At 52.1% G+C, this 25,798-nt stretch overlaps 2 protein-coding genes across 6 annotated transcripts; both read left to right on the plus strand.

Moving 5' to 3' along the window:
• Positions 1-284: 284 nt before the first annotated feature.
• Positions 285-22,197, plus strand: DAZAP1 (DAZ associated protein 1). 5 transcript variants are annotated; one of them, XM_050321285.1, is made up of 12 exons: positions 285-421; positions 5,212-5,252; positions 5,655-5,821; positions 6,115-6,180; positions 6,768-6,875; positions 8,184-8,232; positions 12,466-12,548; positions 15,732-15,885; positions 17,088-17,117; positions 17,549-17,689; positions 18,501-18,683; positions 21,224-22,197. In XM_050321285.1, exons 1-12 carry the CDS (start codon positions 390-392, stop codon positions 21,394-21,396), a joined length of 1,227 nt encoding a protein of 408 aa, XP_050177242.1. In that variant the 5' UTR covers positions 285-389; the 3' UTR covers positions 21,397-22,197. The 5 variants fall into 5 exon arrangements, with proteins under 5 accessions (XP_050177242.1, XP_050177241.1, XP_050177243.1 ...); XM_050321284.1 differs by having other exon boundaries at positions 287-421; positions 6,765-6,875; XM_050321286.1 differs by lacking the exon at positions 285-421 and adding an exon at positions 1,926-2,134 and having other exon boundaries at positions 6,765-6,875.
• Positions 22,198-23,230: 1,033 nt separating this feature from the next.
• Positions 23,231-25,099, plus strand: RPS15 (ribosomal protein S15). Its single transcript, XM_050321276.1, has 4 exons — positions 23,231-23,255; positions 23,574-23,659; positions 24,130-24,364; positions 24,967-25,099. Exons 1-4 carry the CDS (start codon positions 23,253-23,255, stop codon positions 25,078-25,080), a joined length of 438 nt encoding a protein of 145 aa, XP_050177233.1. The 5' UTR covers positions 23,231-23,252; the 3' UTR covers positions 25,081-25,099.
• Positions 25,100-25,798: the final 699 nt, after the last annotated feature.

Raw genomic sequence — 25,798 nt, forward strand, 5'->3', positions numbered from 1 at the left:
GGGTGGGCGGCACTAGGACCCTGCGGGTGGGCGGCACTAGGACCCTGTGGGTGGGTGGCGGCACTAGGACCCTATGGGTGGGTGGGCGGCACTAGGACCCTGTGGCCCCCCCCTCTCCCGGACTGCCCTTCCCGCCTGGCCCCGCGCGCGCGGCCCCGCCCCTCCCTGGGCGCGGCCCCGGAGACCCCGTAGCGAGGGGCGGGTGCGCGCGCAGCGGCGGCGCTGAGGGAGCGCGAGCGCGCGGCGGGGGCCGGGCCGGGCCGGGGGCGGCGGGGGAACCGGGACACGGACGCCGGGACTCGGCCGGCAGCGCCCGCCGCGGGCCCCGCCACCCGCCGCTGGCACCGCCGCCGGGCACAGCCGGGCGCGGCCCTGGAGGCGCCGCCGCCATGAACAGCGTGGGAGGCGCCGATGAGATCGGGTGAGGGAAGGTGGGGGCGGCGCGCCGGGACGGGGAGGTGTGTGGGAGGGTCCGTCTCGGTCACCTTTCCCGCAGCCTGGAGCGAAGGTCGCGCCGGGCCTCCCGGGCCGGGGATGCTCGTGGGGCCCGGTGCCGGGCCGCTGAGGGGTGTCTGGAGTGGGGTCGGGGGGTGCTGCGGGGGGGCCGGTGAGGGGTCAGGGGTTGAAGGCGAGGCTGTTCCCGAGTCGGAGGTGCTGAGGAGGGGCCGGTCCTGGGTCGGCGTTGCTGAGGATGGGGCGGGGGGATGGCGTCCGTCCCGGGTCAGGGGCTGTTGAGGGCGGGCCGGTGCCGGGTGCGGGGGCTCAGGGGGCTCAGGGGCCCGGTGCCGGTGCGGGGGGTGCTGAGGGGGGGTCCGGTCCCGCCGTGAGGGCGCCCCGGTGCCCCTGCCGGGTGTCGTGTCCCCCCCGGTCACGTGACCGGCGCGCGCGGGGCTGCGGCAGGTGCGCGCGCCCAAGGTCACCCGCCCGCGGCGCTTCCCGCGCCCGCCCGCACCGCATCCTGCACCGCGCCCGCCCGACCCGCATCCCGGCCCGCACCGCATCCTGCACCGCGCCCGCCCGACCCGCACCGCATCCTGCACCGCGCCCGCCCGACCCGCATCCCGACCCGCGCTGGCGCGGCCTCACCTTGAGTCCCGCGTGCAGTTCTGGGCGCCACAGTGTTAAAGGAAAGGGTTAAAGGCGCTAGAGAGCGTCCACAGGAGGGACACGGAGATGCTGAAGGGCCTTGAGGGGAAGAAGCCGCGTGAGGGCACTTGGTGCTTTCAGGCTGAGGGGAGAGCTCATTGCAGTTACGACCTCCCCGTGGGGGGAAGCGGAGGGGCAGGCACTGAGCTCTGCTCCCTGCGAGCAATGACGGGACCCTGTGGATCTCTTCCAACCCAGAGCGTTCTGTGAACCTGCCTGGGGGACTTTGTTCCAGTGACTCATCAGGGCCGCCCCGAGGGGCTGCTCACGGGGAGGAGGGGGCACCGGGAGCGTCCCCCTGCTGTGCCACCCTCCTGAGCTCCCTCTGCTGTCCTCTGCACAGGGTGGGCTCCAGGCAGGAAAATCCTGGTTTTGAGGGTTCCCGGGGGTTTTGAGCCTTCAAACCAATAACCTGACACACAGGTCTGGCTCTTCTGAGGTGTGTTAACAGTCACAGAAAGTCTTGGGTTGGAAGGGACCTCATGGACCATACAGTTCCACTCAGTACCGTGCTACTTCAGAGCTCTGTCCTAAAGCCTGTGACATTGAAATGGTCAGGCTGCAGACCTGGGCATGAGAGAACTCGAAGGAGCAAAAACAGAATGGAAAGACCCCTGGCTGGTTCTTCCACTGCACGTTTGGGCACAGAATTTGCTCCTCAGGACTGGTCACCTTGTTTGAAAGTGGAGCGGACACGAAGCACTCGCCCCGTGCTGCCTGCAGTGCCTTGTAAGCTGCTTACTTGCTGCTTGTTCTTAATTTGTAAACCCTAAAAATACAGGAGGCAAGAAAAGCCATTGGAATAACGTGTTGGAATGGTTTGGGTTGGAAGGGATCTTAAAGATCATCTGGTTCTAACCCCCTGTTCCAACACAGGCCTGTTTAAATTCGTAGGTTTGGCTCTGAAAGTGTTGTTATTTGCACCTGGGCCTTAACCACTGTCTGGTGCCTTATGAGAGACTGCTCAGGTCTGTCCTCCCAGGCTTAGGTGAGTGCCAGGCTCCAGGTTATTCCATGAAATATCATCAGCTCCCCTCCTGAGCAGGCTCGGCTGGCCCAGAGCTCGTTCCCAGTCAGGAGCTGTTTGGGATGTGATCCTTGGAGCTGTAATCACATTGGGAAGGATTGGGGGTTAGTCAGAGAGGGAACTTTCTTTATCCTGCTCCCCCAGAAGTGCTCAGAGGAGAGGTGAGAACTGTAACAAAAGGCAGCTCTGCTCAGCTGCTTCGGCCTGGGGAGGAAGTTCTGGTTCAAAGCTTTGGGAGAGGCATCTCTGAATGGGAAGTTACGAATTCAGCTGCTTTTCTAGACTGAGATTTTAAGAAAACCCACTTAGGGAGGCTGTAGGTCTTGCAGGTGTGTTGGCATGGGCAGGGGGGCCTTGTGAGAGTTACTTGTTGTAATTAATTAGTACTTAGGACTGTTTTGGATGGAAGAAAAGTGCTGATCTCTGTCCTTCTGTCCTGCAGCTGAGACATCAGAGGTGTTAATCAAACCCCAGATTATTTATGTAGGTGAGGAGTTGTTGCTTTTGTTGAGTTTTGGTGTTCTGCAATACTTTTTTTACTAACTCTGGGATTATTTGCTCCAGCAGCAAGTACGTTGTTTTTGGCAACAAAGAATAAATTAGCAATTAAAATTCTCACAGGAAGTAGTGAGGTGGAACTTCTGAGGAGTCATTATCCCGCTTCCTGCTCCTGAAGGGATCCCTGGGGGGAATTGTGCTGCACCTGGCAGGGTCTCACACAGCACACCCAGCTCGTGGTGGACAGACAGACCTGCCCAAAGCACGGGCTGGTGGGTCCTGTTACCCCCTGGCTGTGCTGGGAACAGCTTTGCATTCCCCAGGGGATGGGCTGTAGCATCCTCTGCCACTGCAGGCTGTGCCTTGGGAGCTCTGGGGGTGCAGGTTGTGGTGGTGTCAGCAGGTGCAAACCAGTAACGTGGGGGGAGACTTGTGAGGGCCTGCAGGTTCCTCTCGAGGGGCAGCTCCAATCTCTGTGAGCAGGGACAGCACCCAGGGAAGGGCTGGAGCTGTGTCAGGGCAGGCTCAGGTTGGGTATCAGGGAAAGGTTCTTCCCCCAGAGGGTGGTTGGCACTGAACAGGCTCCCCAGGGCAGTGGGCACGGCCCCAAGGCTGCCAGAGCTCCAGGAGGGTTTGGACAGCGCTCAGGGGGACAGGGTGCAGCGTGGGTAAGACCTTGGGAAGGGGCTGCTGATGGTGCTGGGCTCAGGGATGGAGCTCACACAGCTGTCCTGCACGGAACCACATCTGGATCCTTGTGAACTCTGGAGCTGATGGGATAGGTGAAGTCTGGCCCTGCTCTCTGTGTTCAGACCAATCCACGGAGGAGCCCAAGGCAGGGGATTCCTGGCTTTGGCATTCCAGAGCTGTGTATTTCCATACAGCTGCTGGAGCTGGGCATGGGTGGCCCAGCTTTTCTGTCCCAGTGCATGTAGGGTGACTACAAATAATTAATAGTGGAATGGGAAGGTTTCAGTGACCTCCCTCCCTGCACAGAGTGGTGTGATCTAAAATAGATTGATCGTGTGTACCAAGCTATCAGATTTAGTTAAAAACACCCAAACCCAGTCCATAAGCTCAAATGCAGCTGATCAAGACAGTGCTGCCAACACACTGAAACTTCAACGTGAATGTAGCATTAGATCAGCAGTTTTTTCTTTGCTATTGGGAAGTAGAATTATTTCTCTATAGAACCTACTTTCCCTGAGAATAACAGCACGAGGAGCGCGTAGATTTGTGTGTTGTGTGCGTGGAGAGGGACGGTTGTGAAGCCACCAGGAGCCCCAGGTGTGGGGGTGAAGCTGGGCTGTGCCAGAGCACGACCTGTTGCCGAGCACTGGCTGGTGTTGAGCAAGGCCCTGAGCCCGTGCCAGGAGCCCGAGCGCTGCCAGAGGGAGCAGGGGGCACTTTTCCAATCCTTGAGGAAAACTTCGTCATCCCGAACACGCAAGCAGAAAACAGGCAGGGGAGGGGGGACATGTCCTGGGTGTGCCACTCTCAGAGGGGCCTGGGGAGGGGGGACATGTCCCCGTGCATTACGATAAGGCAGGAGCAGATGCAGCCAGTGTCTGCTGGGACACTGAGGGCTGTATTTGCTTTGCATGTCACCAGCTCAGTTGTTTTCTGGCCGCTCAAGGAGACGCTTTGATCAGCCCTTAACAGTTGGTCTGTTTTTTTGAAAGACAAGACTCGTGTCACGTCTCAGCCACTGACTTAGGGACAGAATTGGCCCTGATGGAACAAGGCTCGTAGGTGCTGTGTGGTGCTGAGCTCAGTCCCTGGGGCTGGTGCAGAAGGGTCGTGACATGATGTCACATCACAGGAGGGAATCGGAGCAGAAGGGGCCGGCTGGGTCTGTCAGGGAGCAGAGCTGCTCACCCCAGGAAGCTGCAGACCCCCATGGAAGGTGTTGGGTTTTTTTGAGTTGGTGCTTTGCACAGAAAGGGCTGAGTGTTGAGGTGGCTGTAACCAACCTTTAATTACAGAGTAAATGACTTTGCTGGAAGTTTTGTCACACCCAAAAGTTGATAAAGAGATGCAGAGCTGGCAGGGAGCTCCTCTGAGCACTTACCCAGGCACTTGGGCATGCTCTGACATGAAACCCTGCAGATTTGGGTGCTCTTTGCAGAAGATGAGTTGTTTTAGTTTTAAGCAGTTTTGTTTGGGGTTTAGCCATGGCTGTCTCATCTGCTGGGTGATATCTCCAAGCTGGATTGTCCAATGGTTTCCCAGCGAGTGGCTGGATTAGCACTGCTCTGTTATTTAGGACCTGCCACACAGGTTTGTCTCTGTCTCAGACCTGTGCTTGGCAGCTGTACTTTTGCTTTCCCTCCAGTAGCAGATGCTGGCAGACAGCAGTGGCTGAGGGAGGGAGCAGGAGTGGAGGGGGGGTTTGGTTTAATCAGCAGGCTCTAGTGAGGTGCTGGCGTTGTAGGGTGTGCTGGGGTACCCCCAGAGCTCTCCAGAACAACCAACTCGGGCCTTAAATAAGATGTAGCATCTGCTGTGTCCCCTAAACCTGCCCTGTGCTTTGTTTGCAGGAAGCTGTTTGTGGGTGGCCTGGACTGGAGCACGACACAAGGTGAGCGACAGCTGCTGCAGGCCTTGGGCAGAGCTTTTAACTGACACTGCTCTGGGCTGAGATTCTCTGCTCCTCTCTGCTAATTAATAAAACTCTGTAGAGAGAGCTCAGGTACATGTTAATACTTCTGGGGTTGTATTTTCTGTTGGTGTTTGGTGCTGGAGTTTTTGTCAACCCAGCCATTTTTGTGATCGCTTTCCTGTGGTACTGCTTTCCATTTGTGTGAGTGGAAGCAGACTGTTATTTAGCCTTGGTTTACAGGAAGTAAAATGTGATCCTTTTCAAAAGATGAGTTTAAGTTGTTTCGCTGTTGTTTGCTTATCTGTTGGCTCGTTACTGCAAACACAGTCTGGTGCTGCCAGTCTCTGGTTCTGTTTAATATTTGCTTTTTTTCTTCAACAGAAACTCTTCGTAGCTACTTCTCCCAGTATGGAGAAGTTGTAGACTGTGTAATAATGAAAGACAAAACAACAAATCAATCTCGAGGATTTGGATTTGTCAAATTTAAAGATCCCAACTGTGTGGGAACAGTGCTGGCCAGCAGACCTCATACGTTAGATGGCCGAAATGTAAGTTGCTTTTGTGTTGGGGTTTTTTTTGGTTGGTTTTTCTTCTCTGCTCCAGATCCAAAGATTTGCTTTAAAGTCTGGCTCCTCATTTGCAGACTGGAGAGTGTCCAAGTCACCTGGTTGTTGGTTTCAGTTGATTTGTTGGAAGGCAGCTCTAAGTCAGTGGTTTGTGCTGAGGAGCTGGGTGTCAGCAGTGCTGGGTGTCAGCAGCGCTGGCTTCAGCTGCCACACACGGTAACTTTTCGAGCAAAATTCTGCATGCTGAGGTCTGACCAAACTGGAACTTCTTCCAGATTGATCCAAAGCCATGTACACCTCGGGGGATGCAGCCAGAACGGACACGACCGAAGGAAGGATGGGTAAGGAAAGATCCTTGTGTACCCTGCCTGTTGTCTAAGTTCTGGCTTAGCTTCCAGCAGTTGAATTGAATTCCCTTGGGTTGTATCCATGTTCCAAAGGCAGAAGGCAGTGTGCAGGCCTGGAGTGTAAATTTATTTCTGCACAGTGTCTTTCCCTTGGATTTGCACGGGCAGGTCCAGGTGCAGGGCAGTGTTCACCAACACTTGTGTCAGTTTGGGTGTGGTGTTTCTTAAGCTCTTAGTGCTGCTTTTAGTCAGTTCTTCAGACTCGAGAGCAGTGTCTGGAAGGGCCCTCGCAGGGCTGATGCTGTTCCAGCCCACTCCACACCCTGCAGCTTCATCAGAGGTCAGTGTAGAATGAGTAAATGGCCTCAGAATGCAGGCCCTGGATTTCTGGTCCTCTGGAGAACAGGGAACACTGAACCTCTGAGCTCAGAATGTGCTCTGCCTTCAGGACTGGGAGACTTCAAGGCTGGAGATCTCCCCTCAGCCTGCCAGAGCTTGTTGTTCGTGGTTCAGTGTGAAATGACAGAGGCAGCCGACTTTATTGTCCTTCTGACTGAATTTTTTCCTCCTTGATTTAGCAGAAAGGATCCAGGAGCGATAACAATAAATCCAATAAAATTTTTGTTGGTGGGATTCCTCATAACTGTGGCGAGACAGAGCTCAGGGAATACTTCAAGAAGTTCGGAGTGGTGAGTCCCTGGGCCCGCTCGGGGGGAGCTTCCCCCCTGCTGCCTCCTGTCACGTGTCCTCAGGCTGTCAGATTTGGGGGGGATTTGGACAAACCGCTGCAGGGGCACGTGAAGCGTTTGGTGGTGAACTGTAGTGAGTGTTGATGGTCTGGAAATGTCCCTTGAGAGAACCTGCTGCTCGGGTGGAGTTTATTGTGCTGCTTCTGTCTCCTTGCTTTAAGTCTGCCTGTTGCAATATTCTGTCCCTTCCTCCAAAAGCTCCCAGGTTGAGGTGGCTCAAGAATGATTTTTTTTTTTCCTCTCTTTCCCATTGGAACCTCCTTCTGAGACAAACTGCTACTCATATTATACAGCTTTTAATTGCTTTTAATTCAGTTTGTGACCTCAGACTGAAATTACTATTTCTTCTAATTTGTGTGTGGGGGTTCTATTTAGTTTTAATTCCCACTTATCCCAGGTCTCACTGCCCCTTTAAGATGATAAACCACTGGATTAAATAATTCACCTGTGAATAAGTTTGAGGAACTTAAAGATTGCCTGAGGTAAATTCAGGACTGTGCCAGTGGACATGAACTTGTCACCTTTGAGTGGCATTTGGTGTGGGGTTTTTTATACTTTATTCACTTTTCTCTGGGTTTTCTTAGTGGCAGCAAAGGGTTTGCAGAGAAACAAGTTTATCAACAGCTAATCATTTCTCAACCCTATTTAAAATTCCGTTAAGATAATTTATTTAAACAACAAGCAACGGCTAACAAGTGTTTCTTCAGCTTGAAAGGCTGCAGCAGACCCGTTATAAAAACAGGGGGCACGTTCCACAGCTGTGGAATGCAGTTAGAGGGGGTTTGTAAAGCTGTGTAAAGCATCAGTTTGACTGGTGCTCCGGGCCACAGTGCACGCTCCTAAATGTGTTTGGAGCTCATGGTGAGAGTGAAAATGGCTAAAAATGGGAAAAGTCATCTTCTAAGAAGCTGCCCTGATGAGCTCTTGGAAGACAAACCTTTGGGGTGTTTTATAGGCCGTGGTGTGGGTACAGACAGTGTAATGGCCTTAATGGTGGATTAAAATGTTAAGCGTGATGAGACAGTACAGCAGCTTTGTGGATGGATGGATGGATGGATGGATGGATGGATGGACTGAGGCTTTCCAAACCCCCAGGAAGAGCAATGTTCCTGGTTTTTGTGCTGTGCCTGGGGTTGGTGGCTGCAGTTGAATTGTGCTGTGTGGGTCGAGAGCAGGAACCAGCCTGTGGTGACTGTTCCAGCCCTCCCCTGGTAGCACAGTGAGTAGAATTTCCCTCCTCTCTTCCAGGTCACTGAAGTTGTAATGATCTATGACGCAGAGAAACAGAGGCCCCGAGGTAAAGGCTGATCTAGTTTGTCCTTGAAATTTCTTCATACTCTCCTATAGTCAGATGGCAAACTATTTCACACCATCAGAAAAGGTAGATTTTTTTTTCTCTCTTCTGTTGCCTCAGGAAAAAGAATAATTCACTGGGCAAACATCACTTCAAGTCTAGACTCTTCATCTCTGGCTTCACTTGGGTCTGTGCATTTCAACTCAGACGTTTCATGCTCATTTATGGGGGTTGTTTTTTGAGATGAAATGAAATTTGATTCTCAAGCCATTTGTCTGGCTGAAGGTACTTTTGGAGGGGAAAAAAATAAGCAGATTTTCCTCCTATTGCACATGAAAGGTATGTTGGATCTGTAAGTGCATGGGGAGTGCTCCAGTCAGAGCACAAGACAGGACAGAATCCATCCATCATCTGCTTTTGTTTTGGTTAAATGGCTTCACCTCAAATTAAAGCAAAACACTTCTTAAACCACACAGAATAATTCTGAAATATGCATATTTATATTTTTTTTTTTGATTGGGACTCACAATCCCTGTGTGCCAGACGGCTTTTTAAGAGGGGGAGAAAGCCCAGACCATGGAAGATTCACTAGATATTGAATCGAGTTGGGAACCTTTGGTCAAAATACGAAGCAAGTTCCATGTCACCCATGTGCCATTGCATCCACCGTCAGTTTGCCAAGGAAGAGCCAATCCTTTAGCTTTGCTCCCACCCTGTAGCATGTTCGACATGCTAGAGAATAGTTTGCCATCTGAACTTTCATTTCTCTTCTGCCTCATTATTAAGAAGTATATCCTTCACTTCATATTTATTAAGCTGTTAAGTCTTAGTTTTATTTTTAATTTAGACATACATCCTTAGTGACATATTTAAGTGTTTCATAGTAAAGTATGGTAATGTTAAGTAAGTTCTTTTTTTTGTTTCTTTTCTCTCTGTGAATTGTTTGACTGTGATTAACGATATCTCTTTAGATTTCTTCTCTCTAGGTGATAATTTATCACAGAGGTACAGGCCAGTTCCGCAGTCAGAGGAGGGACGGGCTTTGTCTTTTATTGGAGTGTAAACGAAGTTTCAATATATTTGTTTTTTTGTTTTCTTGCTTTAGCTATCCTAATCTTCTTTCAGCAGATACCTTTGAATTAAGCAGCACATAAATCCATCTATTTCAGTGCTCTAGAGCAGCTGGTTTTGGATAGAGGAGACAGAGACACGGGCATCCCAGTGTGATTTGGGGCTGGAGTTCTGAAACATTTCAGTAATTATTGTATCATCTCTACCTTTGTAATATTTAATCCCAGCCTTGCAGGCTCTGAGCAGAAGGTACTAAAACATCATGCCTGGTCTGGATTAATCCTCTCTCAGTTAATGGCTTCTCTGCTTAAAGCTCTACTAAAAAAAACAAGGAAAGGAGGGCTTAGGGTAAAGCACAAGTGCCAGGTGGGTGGTGAAGGTGGGAGAACAGGTCTGTCTCCATCCACGTGTTCTGCAGAAAACTTTCCCCCTTAATTCATCTGACTTCTGAAACGCTTCTTGAATCCTCTTGCTCTGCCTTTCACTTCTGTGCTGTTGCATTCTTTTTTCGGTGTGGTAACTAACAGTCATCTCCCTAAGTGCCTTGTCAGTCCCTGGGGGGTGCCAGGAAAAGTTCCCTGTAGTTTGTATTGGGTTTTCGTGGTAGTGCATCCCAGAACAGGATTTCTCTTGCCTTTCCTTTCTCATCTGTGTTCTCTCACTGCTCTGTCCCTTTTAACACGATGCCCAAATGTATTTGTAAACCTCCAGAGGCCAGCTCAGTGCCATCTCTCCTTGTCCCCTTCTGAATTTTGCCTTCTCCCATTAACTTTACCCCCCTTCCTGTGGAAGGGCCCATCATTGTACTGGTTTGCTGATAGGAGTGGGGAGAATGATCCCTGTTCTTATCCCTGAAGCCTCCACCTGCCTTCAGCCTGTCAGGAGAGCCCTGGGAACCAGGTTCTCAGGTGGTGCCCTTGAGGAGCTGATGGCGTCAAACATCCACGTCATCTCTGCTGCCTCCCAGTGCTGCCTGTCCCTGCCAGCTCTGCTGCCAGCCCTGCTCCATCCAAACCCTTCCCTGCACAGGCACTGTGTTCCCTCCCTGAGAATAGAGCGGCTTTGCTGCAGCCTCTGCCTCCCTGCCTGCTGCTCTTGGCCAAACCAGCAGCTGAAGGGATTCCTTCTCCTCTTCCTTTGGGTGCAGACGAGCCCCAGAGCTCTGCTCTAGTCTTCTTGGAGTCCTGCTCAGAGCAGTTTGCTTCTCCAGCCTCTAACAGTGTCCTGTCCTTCAAAAACTGAGGCTGTGGATGGTGGGTTTCATCACTTCTCTATTTAAAACTTCACCTTGGGGATTTTACTGTTTTGCTCTGAATTCTTCACTGTTCCTGATCTTATGGTGTTTGACCCTTTCAAAATCCCCTTTTTTGGTTTCTTTACTGGTTTCCTCGGTGACTTCTTACTCTCCCTCTTCCTCCCCCTCCAGCCCCATCCCACAGTCTATTCCTGTCCTTCAGTCTTGGAATCTGGTTAAACAACAGCCTTCAGACATGGATGGAATCCATTGTTTCTCTTTCCCATCTCTTTTTAGATAAAGGCTGGAACACTAAACACGTGATTTAAACACAAATCCTTTTCCTCTGGCTCCAATACTCGGATTTCTGGTTAACTCAGACAAATATATTGTGATGAAATGCTGCTCTCAGCTTGGAGGCTGCTTTCATCACAGCTCCACTAAACTTCGTTTATACTGCCAGTCTCTTGTGTGTGGGAAATGCCAAGTTTTTTCCTTTTTATTTTCAGTTTATTTTAGTGATGTCTTTTGCTCTTGTTGCTGACAGCAGAATTTGACCTGCTGGAATCTATTTTGGCCTGTATCTTTGTGTATTTTTATATATATATATATAAACTTTCTCTACACTAGGCCTCTTTGGGCTTACCCAACGCAGTTGGATAAGCGTGGAGAGACATTCCTGTGCTAGACCCTGTATTCTGTAACGCTTTAGAGCAAGATTTTGGCTGCTGTCAGCACTAGCTGCAAAGCAAAACGCAAACCAAGGGGGAGATCTTGGGTTTCAGAAAAGCAGAACCGCATCCATGTTCCATTCGCTTCCGATGACGCTTCCGACGCCGCGCCTCGGGTTTCCTTTCTAATTTTTATTGCTCTCCCCGTAGCTAATCCAAAGAATGGCACAATTCCCGTTCTGCATGTGTGTCCCTCCCTGCCCCGGGGCCGGGCTGTCCCCCAGCAGCTGGTGGGTGATGGCATGGCCGTGTCCTGGGGGATTAACCACAATTTTGCCACTCTCTCGGCTGTACAGCAGCTACAACCTACGTGCAGTGGTTCTCAGAGGGACCCCAGAGAGGGGTCAGTCCTGGGGCTCTGCCTCCTTTCCAGAGTCTCCTCCAGGCTCCAAAAGCTGCTGGATCCAACTGGGCTGCCACCAGCGAGGGCTGTGGTCAGGGCAGAGGGAACGAGCCACCCGTGGGGAGCTGGAGCACTGGGGGGCCAAAAGGGCTGAAAAGTGCTGTGTAGATTTCCAAGAGAAAAACAGCAGGAAATACAAGAAATAAAACAGATTAAAGCAACACCCTACAGGGGTTACTGTGTTGGGAAGGAGTAACACCTGTTCTGTGCTTTTTCCGAGGTGTGGAAAACTTGAGAACCTCTGATGTAGGTTGTTAGTTTCTGAAGCTTCTCATTCATCCACAGAGTGGTAAAATTTTTCATGCTTTAACAGCTACATTTCAAAACCAACTTTCTTATTTTCCATGGAAAATACCCCCTAACTGGAAGCTGGGCTAAGGGATGGGAGGAAGTTGCTTTGCAGCTTTGGGGAACAGGGCTAAGATAGTTTTTTCTTGGGAAACTAGGCTGAGCAGGGAGGAGCAGCAAAGTTGCTTGACTTTAACCTGCTGTCCCACAAGTATTTTGGTTTTAGCACTTTTTTTCCATTTCCTGGTAGGTGGATGAGGAATAAACTCAAATTAAAAGCCGGTTAACGAGCTCAGTTTGAAGTTGCATGTGCGAACCCACGGCGAGGCACTAATTGCCTCACGACAGGAAGTATCCATTGCAATTTTGGCAGAGTTTTTGGCAATTGAACACAAGTGTCGTTATCTGAAACCCCTGCTTGAACCCTTGGTCTGCCCCTAATACTGTTCATCATCCTGTTTTGTGTCACAACACCCTGCTACCTTGATTCACTCTTCGTCGTTGGCTAGGTTTTGGATTTATTACTTTCGAGGACGAACAATCAGTGGACCAGGCTGTCAACATGCATTTTCACGACATCATGGGCAAAAAAGTGTGTAGTTGTAGTTTTATTTTACCTTAAGAAAGAACCAAGTCTTGGGCAACGAGCGATTTCACTGGGGAGCAAAACCGAACCCTTGGCCCGGGTGGGAGAGCACGCGAGTCCGAATTCAAGGCTTTATCCATGGAGGTGGGGAAAGTCTGAGTTTGCAGGACCAGGTGAGAAGGGCAGATGGGGAGGGTCAGCCTGAGGGCTCAGGCTGTGGGCTCTTTGGTTGGGGTGAGGCCTTGTGTGTACAGACCTGGGGTTGCTGTGCCTGGGCAGAGCACTGGGATGGGCTGTGCTCGCTGCCTCCGGCTCGAGCCCTGCTGTGAGGCAAGGAGAGAAATCAGTGATCTCCAGCTGTCCAAAACCAGAATCCCAGTGAAATCCGAGTTGTTCAAGGCTTGGTTTAAGATACCACTCCTTCAGATGTAACTCGGTACTGAAATTTTTGAGGTGGTGTGAGACAATCTGCTTTATATAATCTTTTAAACTTAAAAAGAAAAAGGGAAATAAAAAAAAAACATCCTGAAGGATTGGTTTTTTAAAAAATTGGGTCACTTACTGTGAAACTTTGATACCAACCCACGTACTCTATATAGTATTTAACCACAATGCAGTTAAGTGACCTCTGGTTGTTTCATCTTCATACTGTGTTGTCAGCAAACGGGCGTTGGATAGGGAGGAATTTTTTAGGCTCCTTTGATGTTACTCAACAAGGAACATGCTTCTACCTGTGGAAAAAAGAAAAACACCCTAAAAGCAAAGTAAATTGTTGCAGGACACCCAGGTTTTATAGAGAGAAAAGAGTAACTTAAAGAAAAATGAACCATGGGAAATTCTGGTAAACTGAAGTCTTGCAGCTTTAGGGTAGATCCAGTTTTTCAAGTAAATGTTAAAACTGCTAAACTTAGAGTGAGGAGATTCAAGAAGATTTTTACATTCCTTAAATTATTGCATTAGTATGATTTTTTTTAATTGTCTTTAAAGTCCTTTATGTGTTGCTATTTCATAAACATTTCCTTACCTAGTAGGAGAAATATTCTGCATATCAGTGAAGTTCTGGTTAATTATGCAGTAAATAATGCCTTTAATTCCTATGAACTTGTTCTGGGGGTGAGGGGTGGGTGATTTCCTGACAGTGGAAACAAAGGAATGTGCCTGTGTGATCCAGAGCATCAGGGCATGTTCTTGGCCCCTGGTGTTTTCCTCCTGTGGGCAGCCACAGGAGATGTGTGTGAGGTACCTGTATCCCCCAACATCCCCAGTCTGTCCTTGGAATTGCCTTCAGTGAGCAAAGCAGCAGATACAATGGGAACAAAGGATGTACCTCCTTGGGTCCTGGGAGAGGCTGGAGAGCCCAGAGCGAGCCCCCAGCTGTCACCTCGTGCTGCTGGGTTTGGAACATGTTCTCGGTGCTTCCCAAACAAACCCAGTTCCAAACGGAAGTAATTGATTTTTCCACCTTTTCCCCCCTTCCAGTGACACACAAAGCAGAGTTCAGGGGGTTTCAGCTCAGAGCAGTGGAGCTGCCTCAGTTTTTGGGGTAACCTGGGCTTTAGGCAGGTGTGGAATTTGAACTCCCTATTCACAGGGAATTTTCAATCCTCAGTTTGGCAGTTCCCGCTTCCAAATGTGCACTGAAAAATTAATGGGATTCTTCCACGAGGATTAATGAGCTCCAGATCCCCTGCTCTCCTCCACTGCCTAATCATGCCTTTTTTTAAAAATGGTATCTCTGTCTTTTTGGTAATTAAAAAGGTAGTGCTGAAATGAATCCATATGTTGTTGAAAGGGGGGGGGAAGAAAAATTAAAATTGCAAGAAGGCCCCTGCTTTTGTAAGCAATAACCGAATTCCCCCAAGGCAAATGTGTTAAGACTCATTAATTTGAGTCCTTTGAAAAATTCCCTTGGTTCCTCTCTGGAAGGGCCTTGAGCTGACAGAGATTTGGTTACTGTCATGTCTCGTGTCCTTGGGGCATCGACGGGGGGGGGCACGGGGGGCTTTGTCCTTGCCTTGTGCCTGTTTCCTGTTTGTTCTCCCACATGAATGGCTTTTTAAGACATGGCAGGAAGAATTCTGAATACTTTATTTTCCATACTACTCAGGCCCATTGATGATTGAGATTTATTTTCTTTGTACTCTGGCACCCATTAAAATTAATCATGAAATAAAAAAAAAAAAAGCCTGGAATTCAGCGAGCGCTGAGAGGGTTTCATTAAATCAGAGCTGGATTCCTTTTTTTTTTTTTTTTTTGAGAGGTTTATGTTGAATGTGCAGCTTATTTTAAGTAGGTCAAATGCACTTATTCTGTGGCTGGGAACACTAGGATGTTTTATCTTAGAATAAAATAAGATAAGCACTGTGGCTTACTAATTTTTAAAACAGGAGGGGTTTTGTCACTGACTTAACACAGTATGAAGATTTGCTTCTTATTGACTCAACTGTCCATTTTTATTACTTGCATGTTTGTTTACTTTTTTGTTAGATGTAATGTAAGATTCTCTTATCACATCCATTCCCTCTGACATTGTTTGAGTTAATTGAGATTCTTTAAGCGTTAGCCTGGGGAAGGTAAGTCTTTATCTTCCATTAGACATTTAAATAAAATCTTAAGTTAAAAAAAAAAAAAAAAGAAAGAAAACAACATAAAAAAAATCAATCAAAAATGTGTGTTTCTCAGGTATGAGCTGAAATTACCATTAGCTGGGGTGGGTTAAACTGTCACTTCTAAATGAACCCCAAATGTGTTTGGTTAAAGCATTAGTACCCTTTTTCAGAGCGGCCTCTTCACTCAAAATTCTGGTTTTTTAACTGAAAATGTTATCTTTTTAACTCCTGCCTTGACCATTAAATCAGCCTGTCCTGAACATACAAGATCCTGCTGTTGCCAGTGCAGAGCTGCTGTAAGAGGGTACTGCTGTTTTAAGATTAAAGCCAACGATACCGAAGCGATTTGTAGGATGTTTTTCTCGGAATCCCTCAACAGTAGGACTTGTAACGTCTTACCATCACCTACACGGTACCTGAGAAACATTGTAAATTACCGGCCTTAAGTTTAGTCCTTAAGTACTTAGACATAAGTCGTAAGATGCTAAGTGTAGTCCTAAGCGTACCTGCGGGTGTGTGTGAGGGGTCGGGGGGTGCAGGGCCCCCCCGTCCCTCCTGACCGGCCCCGCTGTTTGTTTAGGTGGAGGTGAAACGCGCCGAGCCTCGGGACAGCAAGAGCCAGACCCCAGGGCCGCCGGGGGCCAGCCAGTGGGGGAGCAGGATCATGCCGAGCGCTGCCAACGGCTGGGCAGGGCAGCCCCCTCCGACCTGGCAGCAGGGATACGGCCCGCAAGGTACCGCCCGCTCTGCTCCCCACAGCCCATCCACAGGCACCAGGCAGTGATTTCTGCTGCCCCGGCACTGCCCCGGCTGTCCTTCCGCTGCTCCCTTGGGATCTGCCTGGGGCCACTCGGAGAAGGTGTTGAGGAGGCTCCAGGCGGGACTGCGGGTGCAGGAGAGAGGCCTGCGTGAGACCCCGGTGACAATTCGGCTTTTCGGAGGATGAGGCGGTTTCAGGGGAAATCATAAGGGAAATTTGAAAGGGATGAGGGGAAGACAGATGGTCTTGTCTTTGGATTTAATTGCTTAATGTAGCCTGGAAAAGCACCAGGCAGCTCTGGGGCTGGTGGTGCAGGAGCTCTTGCTGCAGCTGGGGAACCCCCCAGGCCGAGGAGCGTGGTTAGGTTTGATGGCTGCTCCCCCCCACCAGGTTCTGGAGGCAGGACAAATACGCTGAGTTCACACAGAGACAGTTTTGGTAACTCGTGGAGAAGTGCAGCGGGGTGGTTGAGTTGCTGTGAGAGATGGGAAGTGTTCACCTGGGGGCTGGAGCGAGTGCGGCTGCTCCATCCCTGCTCCGATGGGTGGGCTGGCACCGCAAGGAGGGCTCCTTTCCCCATGGTGCTGATTAACTGGGAAGCTGCAGCTGAGGGCTGACACTGTGCACAGATGTGCTAATCTGCAGCCGGAGAAACTCCATCATTTTCCATGCAGTGATTAGCCGGGAAAATGATACCTGATCTCCCGGAAAGATTAATGTCAGGCACAAACGCATTTATCCTTCGATCTTAAAGCTGCAGCGGATGGGGAAGGCTTTTTTATGGTTCAGAAACTTCAAAACCAATTCAGATAAACCCAGTAGTGAATTAAAAATCCTTTGGATGTTTAGTCTGCTGGGATTCTCCCGGATTTTGGTCTTTATAGTACTACAGATCGTTGCACTTGGTACGTGGCAGCTCTCGAATGCTCCACCTGATTTGGGTTTGGGGACTGCTGTCTCTTTTGAGTGTTGCTTGCTGAATGGTTCAGAGTCTTTCCAGAATGGTGTATTCAGAAATAGGCCCAGAATATTTCTTGGACCCTAAAAATAGATGTGTAAGGGACGCTGGGAGGATATCCAGTCTATCCCAGAGCCAGATCCCTCCTCTTGCATCATCCCTGCTCCAGAGTGGGCAGCTTCAGCGATGTCTAAGGCTCCTTTTTTGTTCTGTTGTAGGGATGTGGGTGCCAGCTGGACAGGCAATTGGTAAGTACATTACATGGGACCAATCCTGACAGAAAAAATCCTCCTGAGTGCGGGCACAGCCTCTTTGAGCATTCACAGTGATTTGTGGGTTTCTGTAGGATTTAACCTACATTTAAAAGCTTGATTGAATTTGTCCTAGAAGAACGAAGGGGAAGACAGTGGATTCTTAGCAGCTCAGTAATGGGAGCTGACACACATCCTGCTGCTCCAGCCACATTAATTTGTTATCAAGGGATTACATGCTAAACTGCAGTTATTTACAGTGGGGATACTTGGGAGGACAAATATTTCCCAAAGAAAGGATTCATAGAAGGCTGAGCCTGCGCTTGAAATCTGTCCAACAGCCTTACCCCATCTAGAGGAAGCTGACTCCAGCAGCAGCTCCTCAGTGTTGATCTGCTTCATTGTTGGGGTTTCTCTTCGTTCTCCAGGTGGATATGGACCCCCTCCTCCGGGCAGAGGAGCTCCTCCTCCTCCACCTCCATTTACCTCATACATAGTCTCCACACCTCCCGGGGGATTCCCGCCTCCACAAGGATTTCCACAGGGCTATGGCACCCCTCCACCATTTAGTAAGTGACCCTCAGGAGCTGGAGCACCTCCAGCATCGAATTCAGCTTTTGCTCTTCTTCCTCTGGACTTGGATTTTCCCCCTGTGTTTCACCTGTCTTTAATTGTTTTCTGTTCTGAGCTATAATTAACTGAACCCTTATTTTTGCCGGTGAGTTGAAGTATTTTTTTCTTGGGTGCAGTAATAATTTATATTCTCTGGTTTAAATCTGTGTTGCTGAACAAATTTAGATGTATTGTGTACCCCTGTTACAGCACCTGAGAGAAAACTTGGAGCTCACTGCTGGTGACCAGACACAGGCAGGGATTTTTGGGGGAGCTTAAGGAATTAAGGTCACAACTGGCACTGGGAGTACAAATAGGATTTTAGCATCTACCCTCTTCAGGCCGCCTTTTCAGAAGTCTGGTCACAACCCTGGTTTAAAGAAGGTGGAAAACAGCCCCCAGTTGTCTGGAGTAGCAGATAGCACCATGTTATCCTCCCAGGATCTGGGATCATACAGCTTCCCCCTCATTTCTTGTGTGTGTGTGTGAGAGCACAGAGTTGGGTCCCCAGCTCTGCTTTGTCCTTTCTCTGTGCTGGTTGCTGCAGTCTCTGCCCTGGGGGGACATTTCTCATCCCTGTGGAAGGTAAGTTGTTGGGGTCTCTGGTGGCCACCTGTGTAGAGGTGAATCACTGTACACCCAGTCTGGATTTGACAGACTTAGGACTGTGTATTTTTGAACTACAGCGTGCTCTAAAGCCAAGCAGGACATCAGGGTGGTGTTTACCTGTGTCTTTTCACATGTGTTTTGTGCTTCCTCGTGTTCCAGGTTTTGGTTATGGTGCTCCACCTCCTCCACCTGACCAGTTTGCCCCCCCTGGGGTCCCTCCTCCACCTGCCACTCCAGGGGCAGCACCACTTGCTTTTCCTCCACCACCACCACCATCTCAGGCAACTCAGGACATGAGCAAACCCCCGACTGCTCAGCCAGAATTCCCTTACAGTCAGTTTGGTGAGTACCTGCTCGAGCTTCCCCCCCTTTCCTCTCATTCTCGGGTAGGGAGTGGGTGTTGGCCACAGTGTGCCAGCACTGGGGGCATTCTCTGGGGTGGGAACGCTCCCCCCAGCTCAAGCCATCCTTAAATCATGCAATATTCGAGCCAGAGGGCTTTTCCTTGCTCAACTCTAAACGGTGCCTGTGTGCTGTGAAATAACCTTCGGAGGCCCTGCCGGGATGAACTCCTGGTTTGCACCCCCCCAGATCTGCAGGTAAAACCTTTTACTGCGAGAGCTTCACAGAGCTCACGGTGAACTTTTTTTGTGTAACAGACTTTGAGATTGGAGAGCAGACTTCAAGAGTGAGAGCAGCATCGAGAGGCAGGCAGTGCAGGTGTAAGGATCCAGGCTGGTGTCTTTTCCTCCCTTTTCCCATTCCTCCCCCATCTCTCTGGAGGTGTAGCTCTGTAAAGCTTTGTTGTGCTCTGTAGATGACTTTCAGGTAGGTGATAGAAGACACTGAGGTAACAAGTTTTAAGCCAGGCAGACAGTACTATAAAAGATAAAATCTCTTAAAAACTGCTAGACAAGTGCTTGTGCTCCTGAGTAAAATTTCTGCTGCTGTTCCCCATGGAAGCTCAGAGGGAATTCTCATTCTCCTCTTGCTCTTCTCAGCCCTGTGTTCGAGCAGTGCTCCCCAAAGAGCTCTGCACTGCTTTTTTTTCCTTTAAGGCATTGTAAATTGGTCACTTCTGAAGGGAATTTTTGCAAGCAGCAGCCCTGTGGATTCAGGCTGTTCCCTGCTTGAACACGTTCTCCATGTGGTAGTGCTGCCTCATGTGAAGTGCCTGCAGAAACTGCAGGGAGATAAACACTTCACAAAATCTGTTTAAATAGATGCTATTCAAAGTCCCAGCAGTGCAAAGCAGACGCTGGAGGAAGATGAGCCTCTCACGTGTGTTTGTAAAGCAGAATTTGTTCTCATGCTGAGGAATTTGAAATGTTTTTTAGTCTGTTTGTGACAAACACGGTTGATTTCATGGATTGTTTTGCCCTCGTGACTCAAGGAAGCTTTTCTTGTCCTGCCAGAACTTGGCTCTTTGCAGACTCTTAAAGGGAGGGGGTGAGAGGTGAGAATGGGGCTCAGATGTTGGGTTTGTGTGTAAGGGCAGGGCAGCTCCTCATGTCTGTGAGCTGGCTGGGTGCAAACCCCCAGCTGAGCTGGGACTGACACTGTTCCCTCCCAGGCCTGGCCAGGCCCTATCCTGGTAATGGAGCTGAGCTCAGGCTCCTCAGCCAGACAGTGCAGCCCCAGAGGGGCAGAGGGACTGGAGCAGGGATCAGCAGGCAGGGGAGGAGGGCAGCGTGTCCTGAGTGGCTCTGCAGGTGTGTGGGGGGGTTTCCTTTGTGATCAACAACAGGAGCCCTGTGGGGAGCTGTGTTTGGCACCACAGAGCTCTGCACTGGAGCGACAATAACTCGGGGGTTGTTTTTTCCACTCCCAGCAAACAATTCAGCTGTAGTTCTGAGTCCCTGCTTATCTGTGTCTAAACAAATGCCAGGGGTGGCATGTGGGGCTCCCAGAGCCTGTCGTAGCTGTGTTTTAGGGTTCATTAGGGGCAGCAAGTCCTGAGGGACAGGCGGAGCTTGCAACTGAGCTACTGAAGACGTGCTAAGAGACTTTGTTTGGGATTAAGAGAGTTAAACCTGCTCTAAGCCTGCTCAGAGAGGCAGCACTGCAGAAATGCACTTGGTAATTAGGAGCCTTAATACCATCCTTCAGAGCAGGGGCTGGCACTGATGCCAGGATTAAGAGTTGTATTTAATTACGGGAATTTGAATGAAATTTCTCAATTTCTCAGTGTTCTAATTTACATCTAGTTGTGTTTCGTGTTGGCAGCAGGAATTCTGCCCAGTCCTCCATCTGCACACTGGGTTTTTTTCCCCTGTCCCCACATTCTGCTTGCTCTGTGGTGTGGGCTGTGTCACAGAGGGGTGGTGACAATGGCCCCGAGCTGGGCAGTGTGGCAGGAGAGAAGTGCTGGGAAGAACAAGGTGAATATTAACTCGTGGGTGCTTTACCTAAAGTGTGGTTGAGACACAGCAGGTGTCCAGCTTTGTGGGTGTCCAGGTGGTGAAGCAGAGTCTGGTAACTGTGTGGTCAGTCTGAGGCACTCTGAGACTGCAGGGAACTCTTCCTGGCCACACCTCTGCCTGTGCTGGATCTGGCAGCTTTTGAGCAGGAAAAACCCCAGCCCCAAATGAAGCTGCTCAGAACGAGTGACAGCCCCCCTGGGAGCCCCCTGGGTGTGATGGGAACTGCCAGCCTGGCTGGGCTCACCCCAGAATGCAGCCCCCCCATTCCTGCACACCTGTCCCCTTGTCCTCTGTACCTGTTCCCTCTGTGTGGAAGGTGAATCCCTGTGGGAACCCAACCCGGGGCAGCCTCTCCGAGGGGCTGGGGCATGTCCCGGGGACCAGCACCGCGGGAGGGAGCGGAGTGTGCGCCCCTGGCTGCTCCTGGGAGCTGATCCTGTGCCTTTGCCTTCTCCCCAGGGTATGGACAAGACTTGAGTGGGTTTGGACAAGGTTTCTCTGACCCCAGCCAGCAGCCCCCTCCCTATGGAGGCCCCTCGGTTCAGCCCTCCAGCGGCCCCCCAGCCGGAGGCAGCGGCTTCGGCCGGGGCCAGAACCACAACGTGCAAGGATTCCATCCCTACCGGCGCTAGCCTGGGCTGGCAATCAGGGAGTGCTGTCCACAGGGATCTCTGGGACCAGCTGAACCCCGGGATCCCAGACTTCTGAACTTGTGACAATCACATACTTGATGGAAGAAAAACCTAACAACAATTTTTTTTTGGGGGGTGGGGGCAGATGGCTTCTGAAGGCAGAGCTGTGGGTGTTTGGACTGCAGTTTTTAAAGATTTTTTTCCTTTCTCTAACCCATCAGCACAAATAAAGAAAATGTCACTGGTTCAAACTACAGGGTTTTAAAAATGTCTTCAGCTTTAATTCAAAACTTCAGGTTTCTTTTTTTTGAAATTATTTTTCCTGAGCCTTTGTTTTACCGTATATTGTAAACTTTTATGTTTAAAAGAAAAAAAAATATATACATTTACAGATTGTGAAATTTTTAAGAGAAATTTTCTACTATGTATGCTGGCTTATTTTTTAATTTAAAACAGGGTTTCCGTGGGCGCTGTCGGGACGGGGAGGGGGGAGGGCTGCAGCCCCTCCCTCCCTGCCCACGGCAGCGCTGGGGCGGAGGGATCCGAAACTCTGGGAGTTGACAGAAATCTACTGAGTGTATTTTGCTGTTGTTGTGGGGGGGCAGAGCTGGGCCAGGGCAGGGGCAGGACCTGCGCAGAGGCCCTCGTGGCTCTGGGCTCGGGTGCCCCTCGGGGTGTCGGGGGCTCCGCGGGCCTCGCGGGGTGTGGATTTCCCTCAGGCAAAAGGTTTCGGCGCGTTGGGCACTGGAGTGCTGAGCCCTGGTTTGAATAAAGACAAGAACCTTTGGATTAGAAACACCAGCCTGTCTCCATTTTTCTGGGTTTTTTTTGCTTTTTCTTGTGAGTTCGGGTTTTCCTGAGAAATCCGTTGGCAGAGTCACCTTCCTTCTGGGGGGACACAGCTGTCCTTGGCTCCCACATGGATCACTCAGAAGTGACACCTGCACAAAACCACGACTGGAGCAGCTCCTGAGACCACCCCGACCCTCGCTGAGGTTTGGGCTGCGGGAAACGCGGTGGAGAGGAGACGACCCAACAGCTCCTGGGATGCACGGAATGCAGGGGACCTGACGTCTTCAAGCTCTTCTGGGATGAAAGGGTTTGGATTCGGGTCTCTTCTGCACAGAACCGGCTCTTCCAGGTTCCCGTGGGCCGTTAGATCTGCTGGAACCGACCGGGCCGGGGACAAACCAGATTGACCGGGCCGGGAGGAGCTGGTTCTGCTCTGCCACACCCGGCGTGCCCTCGGTTCAACCGCGAGCAGCCCCGGCTCTGGGTGAGGGATGCAGGTCTGTGGATGAAGGTCCTTGGGTGCAGGGTGGAGGTCCATGGGTGGAGGATGGAGGTCCTTGGGTGCAGGATGGAGGTCCTTGGGTGCAGGATGGAGGTCCTTGGGTGCAGGATGGAGGTCTACGGGTGCAGGATGGAGGTCCATGGGTACAGGATGAAGGTCCTTGGGTGGAGGATGAAGGTCCATGGGTGGAGGATGAAGGTCCATGGGTGCGGGATGGAGGTCCTTGGGTGTAGGATGGAGGTCCTTGGGGGCAGGATGGAGGTCCATGGATGCAGGATGGAGGCAGCTCCCACAGGTGATGATGCTCACACCTGCCCGGCTGTGTGAGACGGTCCAGGCTGAGACGTGGCCGTGCCACCGAGGTGACTGATGTGTCCCCGTGGTGTCCCGGCACGGAGCGGTTCCCCTGGACCCCTCTCTGCCCCCCCGGACCGCGAGGGGCGGGTTTGGGGTCCCCCCAGCGCGGCCCCTTTAAGGGCAGTGAGGGCGGAAGCGGCTTCTGCCCTTGCTCGGCTCTCGCGAGATCCGCCGGGCCCCGCCCTTTCCGCGCAGCCCGGGCAAGATGGTGGGTACCGGGCCGGGCCCGCGGGCTCATCCGCCGCCATCCGCGGGCTCATCCGCCGCCATCCGCGCCCGCCCGGGGCCCGATCAGCCCGGGGCTGCCCTGGGGGACGGGGGTGGGCCCGGCGGGGGCGGAGGGGGGTTGGTCTGGGTGCCCCTGGGAGCTCGGGGGGGCCGCGGCCTTCCCGTGTGCGGGGCGGGGAACGCGGGCCTGGGCGGTGCTGACCCCGCTCCGGGACCCCCCGGTTGTGACCCCCTGTCTGACCCCCCTGTCTGACCCCCCTGTCTGACCCCTGTCCCTGACTCCCTTGTCCCGCTGCAGGCGGAGGTGGAGCAGAAGAAGAAGAGAACCTTCCGTAAATTCACCTACCGCGGGGTGGACCTGGACCAGCTCCTCGACATGTCCTAGTAAGTTCGGGGTCGCTGGGCTGTACCCCAGGCTCGGTTTGGGCTCCCTGGGGGTCTCCCAGGGCTGTTTGGGGTCCCCAGGATCTCCCAGGCCCAGTTCGGGGTCTCCCGGGTCATATCCCACTGTAGGGGCTCTGTGGATCTCCCCAGGCTCACTGAGCCTCTGGGGGTGGGGTCTCTGCAGGCTCAGTTTGGGGTCCTGGGGGTCTCCCCAGGCTCAACCTGGGGTCCCTGGGCTGTACCCCAGGCTCAGTTTGGGGTGTCCCAGGCCACACTCCAGGCTCATTGTAGGGTCTCTGGGGATCTCCCAGGCTCAGTTTGGGATCCCTGGGGTGGGGGATTCTCCCCGTGCTCAGCGTGGGGTCCCTGTGCTGTACGTCAAGCTGGGTTGGGGGTGCTGTGAGGATGTCCCCACGCTGTGGGGGTGTCCCCATGCTGTTGGTGTCCCCTGACCCTGTTCCCCGTCCCAGCGAGCAGCTGATGCAGCTCTACAGCGCTCGGCAGCGGCGCCGCCTCAACCGCGGCCTGCGCCGCAAGCAGCACTCGCTGCTCAAGCGGCTGCGCAAGGCCAAGAAGGAGGCGCCGCCCATGGAGAAGCCCGAGGTGGTGAAGACCCACCTGAGGGACATGATCATCCTGCCCGAGATGGTGGGCAGCATGGTGGGCGTCTACAACGGCAAGACCTTCAACCAGGTGGAGATCAAGGTGAGCTGGGATGGGGGGACGGGTCCTGCCCCGAGCAGAACGCCTGGAGCAGGGCTGGGATCCGTGGCTGGGATCCGTTTGAGGAGGCTCCAGGCTCCTCCCTGGAGCAGGTCTGGGATCCGTGTCTGGGATCCATGTCAGGGGGCTCCAGGCTCCTCCTTGGAGCAGGTCTGGCCCAGAGGGACCATCCCTGGGAGGGGCAGCCCCCAGAGGGACTCAGGGCCTCGGTGTGGTTGTGCAGCACCGAAATGCTGCAGCGATGCCACAGCTGGTGTGTTGGGCCTGGCTGCGCTCAGGGCATCAGCCCTGGCTCCCTGTGGTGGGATGAAACAGATCTCCCCTCCGGCACCCTTTCCAGAGGAAACAGATCCCTTGATCGGTGCCAGGAGTGGAATAACCCACGGGGTGGTGTCACCTGATACCACCAGTGGGGTTAAATGGCACCTTCTGCTCCTACCTGGTGTTCAGTCCCACCTGGAGGGGCACAGGGCTCCCGTGGGAGAGGCCTGCGTGGAATAACCGGCTGTGCCAGCCCGGGGATGGGAATGGGGATGGGCAGGGGTGCCCCTGTGCCCCCACCCAGCACAGATCTCTCCCTGCAGCCCGAGATGATCGGCCACTACCTGGGCGAGTTCTCCATCACGTACAAGCCGGTGAAGCACGGCCGGCCCGGCATCGGCGCCACCCACTCCTCCCGCTTCATCCCGCTCAAGTGAATAAAGACATCCCTCTGGATCCCTCTGTCTCCTGCCTCCAGTTCCCAGGCCAGGGGGGTGGGCTGTGCAAAACTCACCACACTCCACCAGCATCTGATGTTTTCCTGAAGGTTCTTCCCAGGTTTTTGGCGCTGCTTTCCATCAGCACTCGCCTTCACGTGGGTTTAGGAAGTGAATGAAACTCCCTGCTCCTTGCGGGGAAGTGGGAGATGGCACTTCCATATTTGTGGCATTTCCTTCTATTTAGCTTTATTTATAGTTTGTGGAAGGCTGGGAATGTGGGAACACTGAGTTGAGGGGCAGTGAGTGGGTCCCCTGGGCCTTGGAAGCAGCCCTGCTCCTCGGGAAGCTGCCAAGGATCCATCATGGGATGCCAAGACCCCAGATAATTATTTTCTCATCTCGAATTTGGGATTCCAAAGGGTGTTTGGTGTCTAGGATCAGAGTGGTGGGAGCTGGGGAGTGAACTGGGGGTTTGCAGCTCGGGCTCAGAGGGAGGGGGATGTGTTTTGGGGGAGAAGCTGCTTCCTGGGATGAGGGGGATGGTCCAGGGGAGATGATCCAGTCGGGCCCAGGAGCTGCTGCAGAGCTTGGCCTGAGCCCAAGGAACCCAGGAGCGCCAAGTGCTGCGGTGAAGCCACCAGTGAAGGAGCTGATTGTCCTTGGGGGGTTCCTGGCTCGTCCCTGCCACTGGCCAAGGGCCCGTGGGGGTCCCTCG

The sequence above is a fragment of the Myiozetetes cayanensis genome, unplaced genomic scaffold (genome assembly GCF_022539395.1).
Source record: "Myiozetetes cayanensis isolate MyiCay16 unplaced genomic scaffold, myiCay2020 scf26, whole genome shotgun sequence".
NCBI lineage: Eukaryota > Metazoa > Chordata > Aves > Passeriformes > Tyrannidae > Myiozetetes > Myiozetetes cayanensis.

Coding starts and splice junctions, on each gene's coding strand:
- DAZAP1 (XM_050321284.1), top strand. CDS start 390: ATGAACAGCGTGGGAGGCGCCGATGAGATCGG. Junction 12,549..15,731: donor ACGACATCATGGGCAAAAAA/GTGTGTAGTTGT, acceptor CTGTTTGTTTAG/GTGGAGGTGAAACGCGCCGA. Junction 17,118..17,548: donor GCCAGCTGGACAGGCAATTG/GTAAGTACATTA, acceptor TTCGTTCTCCAG/GTGGATATGGACCCCCTCCT.
- RPS15 (XM_050321276.1), top strand. Junction 23,660..24,129: donor CAGCTCCTCGACATGTCCTA/GTAAGTTCGGGG, acceptor TCCCCGTCCCAG/CGAGCAGCTGATGCAGCTCT. Junction 24,365..24,966: donor TCAACCAGGTGGAGATCAAG/GTGAGCTGGGAT, acceptor CTCTCCCTGCAG/CCCGAGATGATCGGCCACTA.